The sequence below is a fragment of the Danio rerio genome, chromosome 10 (genome assembly GCF_052040795.2).
Source record: "Danio rerio strain M-AB ecotype USA chromosome 10, GRCz13ab, whole genome shotgun sequence".
Lineage (NCBI taxonomy): Eukaryota > Metazoa > Chordata > Actinopteri > Cypriniformes > Danionidae > Danio > Danio rerio.
Window position 1 is genome coordinate 29813388 of NC_141030.1, and position 10668 is coordinate 29824055.

The window sequence follows — 10668 nt, forward strand, 5'->3', positions numbered from 1 at the left end:
AATCTTCTCTCCGCTAAATAGAAATTTGGGAAAAAATAAACAAGCAGTCTAATAATTCAGGGGTGCCAATAATACATTTTTTTCCTGTTCTTAATGTAATCAATACATTAATACATTTCATTGAACATGTACACACAGGCATCATCTTTTTTGATAGGTCCATATGAAATGTATATCTGCAGGTGTACCATGTTTATATATAATATCCGCCCGTTATACAACTCCTGCTTTGAAACAATTATTGTGAAAAGTGCAATACAAAATAAACTTGAATTGAATTGAATAACTATTGCAGATTCGTTTACCCTATTTACCTGCAGTGTCTTGCCTTAACCAACAAAATTACACCTTAGAAATCACATATTAACACTCTTGCACAAACAACATTTCCAAAAATGTAAGTTTGTTTCAGCTATGTTTCCACACGAGTTGTGAGATCTGTCATAGTCAAGTAAGTCATAGTCATGTAATTGCAGTGAGAGATGTTTGCTGTCTCAGTTTCCAACACTGAGCTTGTTCTCCTCAAGGTGACGTGATCTATGGACGTGTGATGGTGGACCCGGTACAGAATTTGGGCGACTCTTTCTACTGTAACATTGAGAAGGTGTATCTGTGCACTGGAGCTGATGGATATGTTCCTAAATACAACCCCAGCAAGTCTGAGTTTGGATGCCTTGCTGACTCTCCGTCTCTGCTCTACCGATTCAAAATTATTGTAAGTACGATAGTAATGTTGCTACTGATAAATACAACTAAACTTAGTTATTCAATAATTCCATGAACTGAAATGAAGCTGAAAACATATTATTAAACTAAAAACTATCATTAAAAATAAATATAAATCAAAATATGAGTAATTGTGAGGAGTGTGAGGGAAAACAAGCCATTTCAGTACAGGGATTTCTTTGTGATGTTTACTGATGCAATCCTTATACACATTATAATCACAAAATCTGAAATTACACTGGAGCCTATTGCGTACACAGTGATTTATCAACACAGCCCTCCATTATCAATGTATTATCTACATTCATTGACAAGTGCCTCTGCTGGATTTAAATGCTCAGTTGTTAAAAAAAAATTAGAATATTAATATCTGTTGTAATTAGTGATAGGAGAAAGAAAGCTTTTCAAAACTTTTGAGTGAATTTTTTTTCAAAATATGTACTGTTCCGAAGCGCCACATGCTAGGGACACCTGCTGGTCAAAACCATGTTTTTGCAACAAACGCTCTGACAAAGCATTTATTAAAATGGCTTTTAACACTTCCAGTGTTGAATTGAAAGTATAACCTACCAAATACATTTAGCATCTATCAACTAATATCCTTCAATATCAAATGTCTGCATAATAAGCATCTTTTTATACAATTTCAAGACTTATATTGTTTGTTTCATTCATACTAAGGACAACAAGATCATTTTGAAGAAGATTTTTCCTTTTTATTTTACAAATGTCACATTTAAATGTGTGCAGAATTTTAGAACTGATCAGAGATTAGGTTAAAAATATTAAACTATTATTACAATATTATTAATACTTTTTTTTACTTTTTATGTATTTACAAGTGTTATTGTAGTTCAAACTTACGAACTGTACATAATTATTATTTATAATGTGACTTTTGAATGTAAAACTGCTTGATTTATAATTAAAAATGTAATTAGGACGTTGTGATGACATAAAAATTTGTATACATGTATTTGTTGTTATTCTATTATATTCATTATATTATGCAAAACATTATAAGCTGTCGATATTTTTGTATGACTAAAGTAGATTGTAAGACAAATAAAAACACAATACAGGTGTTTAGAAAGAGTATACTTTATTCTGTTTGACCTGCAAAAACAACAATCTAAAAGATAAACTTACAGAGATGATAACCGTGAGTCCATTAAAATACGCTCACTCATAAATATAAACCGCGGTTAGCTTTGCCTTGTTGTTCTGAAGCGCAGCTGGCTTGACCAGCTAAAGTAAGCCTTCTTTGCTCAACAGCCCTGCTGAGTAATATAGTAAACTATAATTTAAAACGATAGTTTAAAATGGGCCTTGCTGCTCCCACCTTACCATACCCTGGCGTCAGATCCCACTACCGGCGTCCCGTGTTTCCCTGAGGGTCCTCAAAGTCCTGCGTAGCGTTATCACTCTGCCAAACCTGGAATGTTGTTTGATGTTGAAACATTTCGAGCAACAAACACGTAATATTCTTCGCAATGTTGCGTTTACCTATGCAAACTATGAAGAACTACACCACAGATGGGCCCGAGTGAAGCTTCATGAAGCGCACTTCATTAAATTGGCGTGGCTCCACTCGTACCATCGGTATTGAACTCACCTTGGTCGAGTACAAATAGCAACACGGAGAAAACTGAGAGAACTGTTGAACTTCACGAGAATGCAGATCGAATGTTTAGAACGTGACGTCACTGGCTGAGAATACTGTAAATCTCGTCATGATAAGCACTGAAGAGAGAACAGGTCTGTTCAAGTCTAAATAGTGCAACTTCTAATAAAAACAAGAAATTGGTGACGGCTGTATTGAATGAAAAGAGCCCTATTTTTTTTTTCTTCAACTATTAGCTTTTTTATTAGGTTTAAGTTTAAATAAGTTATTTATTGGCTACTGTTGATGTTTTTTTCTCTGTACCACTGTAAATATATATATATATATATATATATATATATATATATATATATATATATATATATATATATATATATATATATATATATACTGTACATACAGTTGCAGTCAGAATTATTAGCCCCCCTTTGATTTTTATTTATTTATTTATTTATTTATTTATTTTTTCCCAAATGATGTTTAACAGGGTAAGGAAATTTTCACAGTATGTCTGATAATATTTTTTTATTAAAATAATATTTTATTATTTTATTCTGGAGAAAGTTTTATTTGTTGTATTTTGGCTAGAATAAAAGCAGTTTTTAATTTATATAAATAATAAAAAACATTTTAAGGACAAAATTATTAGCCCCTTTAAGCAAACCATCAAACCATCATTATACAATATCTTGCCTAATTATCTTAACCTGCCTAGTTAACCTAATTAATATAGTTAAGCATTTAAATGTCACTTTAAGCTGTATAGAAGTGTCTTAAAAAACATCTTGTAAAATATTATTTACTGTCGTCATGGCAAAGATAAAATAAATTAGGTTTTAGAAATGAGTTATTAAAACTTTTTATGTTTAGAAATGTGTTGAAAAAAATATTTTCTGCACTAAACAGAGATTGGGGAAAAAATTAACAGGGGGGCTAATAATTCTGACTTCAACTGTACATATATATACATACACACACACACACACACACACACACACACACACACACATACATTTATATATATATATATATATATATATATATATATATATATATATATATATATATATATATATATATATATATATATATATATATATATATATATATATTGTCTAATGGTTTATTCTTGCTTCTAGGACAAAGCTCAGCCAGAAACTCAGGCCAGAAGTTTTGGGAACGTGGACTTCAATGCTCTGCTGGCTGTAGATGACCCATCGGCCCTCTCTCTGGTCAAACAACCTGGATCTGATGGCTTCAGACTCCATTCTACACCCCTCTTCCAGGTCCAGTCCTCATCATGCTTTACTATATACTATAATTTTCTAATTGAAAATACACCAAATGGAAACTTTTTTTAAAGACACCTTCTTCACTATTTTAACATCAAATAAAATAGGTGTCATACCAACTTGCCACTGTAAACAGACAATTGTCAAGCATTTTCCCACATCTGAAGGTGTTTCTGATTGGTCCACTGCTTTGGAACTGACATTGATGTTGACATAATATATTTATATTTGTGACATGACATCCTAAAAATGCAGAGATGCTTCAAAAGATGCGAGACGCAAATGCATGATTACACAGAAACACAATGGAAGCGTTCTGAGTGAATGGCCTCTGAGTGTGTGTGTCTGAGACAGTGCTAATAATAACACATTGTATATTAGTCATTACATTTAATCATTTAATGGTTCTATTAAATTATCAAGCAATTTACAATCCTACAGGCCTTTTATTTACAGAAACAAAATTTGATTGCGAATACTTTTTAAGTGTCATTTGCACATCCTTTCACGTTGGTTACAAATGTGCCACTATACAACTGTTTAGAAATATTAAGCTTAACAATTACCTAAGGTTAACAATAAACAATTAGTTCATCATTAATCTGAATTTGTGAAAATGTAACATTAATTTACATAAATAATTGTGCTCAATTTCTCTTTTTTCCCTGTCTGTAGGTGGCAGTAGGGAGAGAGTGGTTCATTCACACCATCTACACTGTGCGTTCAAAAGACAACGCCAAACGTGGCATCGGCAAACGAAGTGTCGAACAGCACTTGATAACATCAGGAGACCTCAAAGAGTCAAGAAGACGCTCCAGACGCTCCAACAGAGACGTTCCCACACTGGCTGAGCAGATCGGCCCCGAAAACAACCGAGGAACCAACATCATGCACATCGCTCTGGACCGCAGCCGCCGCACTGGATCTGAAGAAGAGCTGTTTGCGGATGGACTTTCTCCACGAGGACTCAGTGGACGACAGGCAGAAGAAGAAGCGGTGACGGTGGCAGGAGCTCTCGTGGGTTTGCTGCTCACCGTTCTTGTGTTCGTAGCATTAGCATTGGTGGTTCGCTCAAGGCGGACGCCAGCTAAAAAGGCCCCAAGAGTATCACCCAGCCTGCAGCCGGTCATTGTGCGGAGCAGTCTTGATAATGGGGACAGTTCAGAGGTCTGAGGGACTGATGGAGCTCGTGGAGACTGCGGCGTTTTCCTTGGTCACACATTGGATCCGTTTGTTGGGTATTTTTTGTTTTTGTTATAAACAAGTGCCTCTGACAGGTTTTAGCTTACGGAGAACTCACAACTTTTCACCAGTTCATCACCAACCCAAAGAAGTCACCGTCCAGTCTCTCCATATTCGTTTTACGTGCTGATTTTGAGGTTTGCTTGTCCAGATGTGGGCTGTTGAGGTTTGTCCAATGTTCAGAAGTCTCTGGGGTTCAGCTAAACCAGATAGAAATGTATTCTTCCATTTTTTGGGATTGGATGCATATACTGAGGCAGGATCTAAAGTCAATACATTTTAGTTCCATTCATTTTAAAATTACACAACTTGTTACAAAAAAAATAATTATTATTATTGTTTCAGAGTTGTAATTCGTTTTATTTAGTTGGGTTTTATTTCCAATAGTTTAATATTTCAGTAAAAAAAAAAGAGAGCTGAACCTAAAAAATACAAAAAAGCATAATTTATATTAGCTATTAACAGTGTTGGGGAAAGTTACTTTTGAAAGTAATCCATTACAATATTAAGTTACTCAGTTACTTCATTACTTTTTATAGTAAGTTATCCGCTACCTTATTTTTGAGTTAAGTTTGTGTTACTTTTTATTACCTCTCTCAGGCTTGATCTCTTTCAGAACTTGTTTTTTTTTTAATAGAGGAGTTCTGCAATTCAAAACGCACTGGATAGCCTTTATGTACCTTCAAAAAACACATTAAAAAATCTGATTTTAGGATGTTATTTGAGAACTTTACCCCAGTACTCTATATGCCGTATATACAGAGGAAACCCATGCTAGAATGGGGAGAACATACCACACAACTCCACACAGAAATGTTACTGACCCAACCGAGGCTCAAATCAGCGACTTTCTTGCTGTGAGGCAATTGTGCTACCCAAATAATTTAATAATTAATTTAAAATATTTTAAAATAACAACAAAAATGTCAATAATAATCATTCATGTTATTATTATTGTTTGTTACGATTTAATAAGGTGTATAGGGAGAGAAAACGTAACATTTGGAAAATTATATTATGACAAAAGAAAATGGATGGAAATAAACAATCTTAATGTTCAATTCATTTATTCCTCTGTAAGGGACTATGATAAAGCCAACAAAAGAGCATGTTTGAGCTTTAAACAGTGCCTTTGAAAATAGAAACAATCACACAAATATAACCAAACCAACATTTACAGGGGGGGAACGAAAAGCAAAGAAATAAACAAAATCTACAGCCACATCAACTAGAACACAAGATCCCCTCTAAACTTACTGAAGAAAATCAAAATGTAAAAAAGAAACCGAAATCTTCAGCGTATTCGTAAGTACACTCTCTAAAATAATAAACAAAAATACAAAAAGTGGCGCTCACCCACTTACCTAATGTTTCTGAACACTTCAAATAACTACGGGCAGGATGTATGTTGCGCGACCTGTTAATCTATATTGCCTTTTGCCCAAAAAGGGAATGATCAACTATTAAACCATATTAAATTTACAGCTTTTTGAATTGATTAAGAGACAAAAATGATCAAATTTATTACAAAAAAAGAACAGAAGCAAGTGTACACAACACAAACCCCCCCACACACACACATCTGTTAAGAACTAGACATGTAAACAAACACAAATTTATTTAGTTTTTATCAAATATTATAATAATTCATTCATTAATTTTCTTTTCTGCTTTGTCCCTTTTTTAATCTGCGGTCACCACATCAGAATGAACCCGCCAATATAATAACAATGACACACTTATTCAAATAACAAACTTAGGGGTTTGGTTTCTTAATTTTTATTTAATTTTTTTTTTGTTAATTGGCTTCTTAATAGTACAATAGCTGTAAAACTAAACCTTTAGCGATTACTTGTTTTATAAGAAGCTTTAAACACTGGATTTACCTTTATACTGGAAACAAAGAAGTGTTTACAAAGTTTTCATGTTTTTAAAAGGAAAAATCCTGAGAGTCACTAGTCATGGGTGAAATCGTACATTCAAATGAACGGCTCTCAGCACAGACAATACCATTGTGTGTTTCACCTTTATTTATCTCAAGTGTTATATACATGTCCTATGGTATGTACTATACCATAAATGTTTTATTATCTATGGTCGTCTACTGTATTTGGGGAGATATGATGTCTTGGGAGAGACAATGGCTCTCATTATTGAACTGCTCAGTGTATTTTACTGATATGCTGGTTTTAACAGCAAGTGCCAAGCTCTCAATGGAGAAATGCTCGATATGCATTTCACATCAAATCGTCTTAGTCACAAAGTTTGCATCAGTTATTGCAATTATCTTGTTGCTGCTGTTTTCCTTAACATTTGTTACAATTGAAATGTTAGAATTCATGAGAAGACGCATGTATTAAATGTTGCCGTTTTATTTCATTGAGTGTTGTTGTATAATAAGGGACAAACTGTGACACTGGAAATCCTTCAGATCCCCACATTTTTTTTATTTCCCTAAAACAGGTTCATTCTCCTATAGACGTCAATGTTATCGTTAGACTCATCAGAGTGTTTGTGTATGCATCTGAAAACATATCCACGCATTTCCAGTTTACCTCCTGACAAGTATATTCCTCATCAGGCTGATAATATTTAAAAAGAAATGTGCTATGCAATAAAATCAGTGGATTGTTTCCATATTCACAAAGAACAACATTTTTGGCACAACGACATATTCTTTATGTTTGAACTGGTATTTATGGTAAGATATTGTGTTTTGTACATGGTTCACTGCTTAATATTTACAATGCTAAATGCATTTTTATGTACTTGGGCCTTGAAGCACAAAATAAAAGTCACGAGACTTGAAAAATGCACTGTTTTATTTTAACTGGGAGGGAGGGGTGGGGGGCGTCAAGACTATCAAGGAATCTTGTTTTGGCTCAGACATTTTGAATTAATTAATTGGCTGATGATGGGGAAATTGAAATATAGCTACAAGCAGCAATTAGATCTGCAGATGTGACAAGCATCAAATCACCTGAATACATTTGTGAATAAAATAATTGGAGATGATTTTGAGCAACATGGGGAAAAACTAAATTGCTTTTGACCAGTAGGTGGTGCTTTTACTACATTTGTTTCACAGATAAAGTAAACATACAGTTTTGTTTCGAATTAAATTCCATGTTTTTTGTTGACATTGGTTAGGAGGTGATCTAAATCAAATTCAGTGTAAATCGGACCAACCGTCTCGTAGAAATTACAAAATTTTATAACAATGCGCTAATGCATTTTAAAGCATTTTACAGTAAAATTCTCCATGGACGATGTCAATAATGCCTGACATTAAAATTAGATTTTGTTCAATATGTTGTCCTGCTCAGAACCTAAAATGATTTTGGCCAAGCTGCTAATAATTTGTAAGCAAAAATAGCTATTTTTACACACCCTGGCCATTAGGTGGCTCTGTGGCAGAACTTTGCAGGTTGATATGTCATGAATGTTATAATGAACAAGCATCTGACAATAACTTAACAAGAAGAAGAACACATGACCGATCTTTACCAAGCTTTTTTTTTTTTTTTTTGCATGTTATTTGAGAACAGTTGAACCAACTTGAATTGTTTGGGCTCTTTTTGGTCTATAGAAGTGCAGGCTTTAAAAACCCTGAAAAATTGAAGTGTTGACACCCCTATAAGAATGGTTTGTTTTGAATCAGTATCTTGGAGCTTGTATCAAACTCCAAAGAGCACTGTTACATAAACCAGAGTTGATCTCTTTGTACCCATAAATGATGGAAATTCAGTAAAAAAATGCTCCCAGCTTTGGACTTTCAATTAAAAATTTTCATTGAATCATTGTTTTCATTAAAACAGTCAATCAATTTGCTAAGCGATTACTTAGCCAACAACTTTTAGTTCCTAGAATATATTGTTGGTTTGCCAGCAAAGTATTCTTTTACATAAATAAAATGTTCTCCATAGATTAGGAAAACTTTCCCAGAATGTTTTTGGTTACCAAAAAAATTTTTTTTTACAAAAAACACTCGCAAAACCTTATTATTCGGTTCCCAAAAACCAAATGAAAATGTTAAGGAACATTCTGTTTGCTGGGTAGTTTAAACCTTTGAATAGCTTTAATTCAGTTTCAGTTTTCCAGTTTCCTTTATTTATTGTCATTCAAATCATCACAATAGAATTGTAATGCAGAACGAAATTACGTTGCAACAGACCCAACAAGAACATAAAAAACATCACTATAAAAACACTATAAAATCCTTACATGATAAATAAGCTTTTAGAATTCCATAAAATCTAAAAAATATAATTATATAAGATATAATCCATTTTTAAAAATCTCTGAAGAGAATAACCTAATACTCAAATACCTATTTCACCATTTGTTGTAATATTAACAATTTATGCTAGTTTAACAAATTTATTATTTAACACTAGCTTTCAACAATGCTTAAGAAATGGTATTATTTAAAAGTCTTATAATGACAGGATAAAAACTATCTCGAAACCGCACTGATTTGCTCCTCAGACTTCTGTAACGCCTGCCTGATGGCATGAGTGAGAGCAGGCTATGACCAGGGTGGGTTGGATCCCCTAAAATGTTATTTGCCCTAGACAGACAACGGCGTTGGTAAAGTTCCTCGATAGATGTCATTTTGACTCCAACAGACCTTTCAGCTGACTTTATGATCCTCTTAATGGTGTTCTTATCAGACACACTGCTATTCTCATACCAAAGGGAGATGCCATTTGTAAGAACACTCTCAACAGCTCCTCTGTAAAAAGTTGTGAGGATTGATTGGCTGAGATGTGCTTTTTTCAACCTTCTCAGAAAGTGCAGTCGCTGGTGCGCTTTCTTCGCAAGACAAGTGGTATGGAGAGACCAAGTCAGGTTATTTGTAACATGGACCCCCAGGAATTTTATCTGCTGAACAGTCTCCACAGCAGTGTTATTAATATATACAGGGGAATAAGTGGGGCGTTTCTTTCTGAAGTCGATCACCAACTCCTTAGTTTTATCAACATTCAGAACTAAATTGTTATCGCAGCACCACTTTGTGAAGAGCTTTACTTCCTCCCTGTAGTTCCTCTCATCATTATCCTGGATGAGACCCACTATTGTGGTGTCATCAGCATATTTAATAATGTGATTAGTGCTAAGTTTTGCACAACAATCATGGGTCATCAGAGTGTATAGCAGTGGACTCAAGACGCACCCCTGAGGGGAGCCTGTATTGAGCAGAGTGGTAGATGACGAAATACCCTCCACTCGCACAAACTGTGGCCTATTAGTCAGAAAGTCAAGAATCCAGTTCCGAAGAGGTGTATTCAGACCTAGAGATGCTAATTTGTTGACCAGGTGCTGAGGAATAATAGTATTAAAAGCAGAGCTAAAATCAACAAACAGCATCCGTACCGATGTGTTTCTACTCTCCAAGTGTTCAAGACTCAGATGCAGTGCAGTGGAAATAGCATCATCAGTAGACCTGTTTGGCCGATAGGCAAACTGAAGTGGATCAAGTGAAGTAGGCAGGATGGAGGTGATATGACTTTTTACCAGTTTCTCAAAGCATTTCATTATCAGTGAAGTTAAAGCTATCGGCCGATAGTCATTTAAAGAAGTGACTGAAGGTTTTTTTGGCACTGGAATAATAGCAGATGTTTTGTAACATGATGGCACAACAGCTTGATGCATAGAGATATTAAATATGTCCGTCAGTACAGGCGCAAGTTGTTCTGCACACCCCTTGAGTACTCTGCCTGGTATTTTGTCAGGCCCTGCCGCCTTACCAGCGTTTACTTTCTTTAGGGTCTTGCGGACATC

General features: G+C 34.5%; 1 protein-coding gene across 2 annotated transcripts in view; it reads left to right on the forward strand.

Annotated features, from left to right (window-relative positions):
* frem2a (FRAS1 related extracellular matrix 2a) overlaps positions 1–5250 on the forward strand; it is a 142512-nt gene extending 137262 nt beyond the window's left edge. The window contains exons 23-25 of one of the 2 annotated variants that reach the window (XM_087269524.1): positions 528–715; positions 3490–3636; positions 4318–5250. In XM_087269524.1, the coding sequence (XP_087125650.1) occupies positions 528–715; positions 3490–3636; positions 4318–4815 (833 nt within the window). In that variant the 3' untranslated portion in view covers positions 4816–5250. 2 annotated transcript variants of the gene reach the window in all.
* The last annotated feature ends 5418 nt before the right edge of the window (positions 5251–10668 follow it).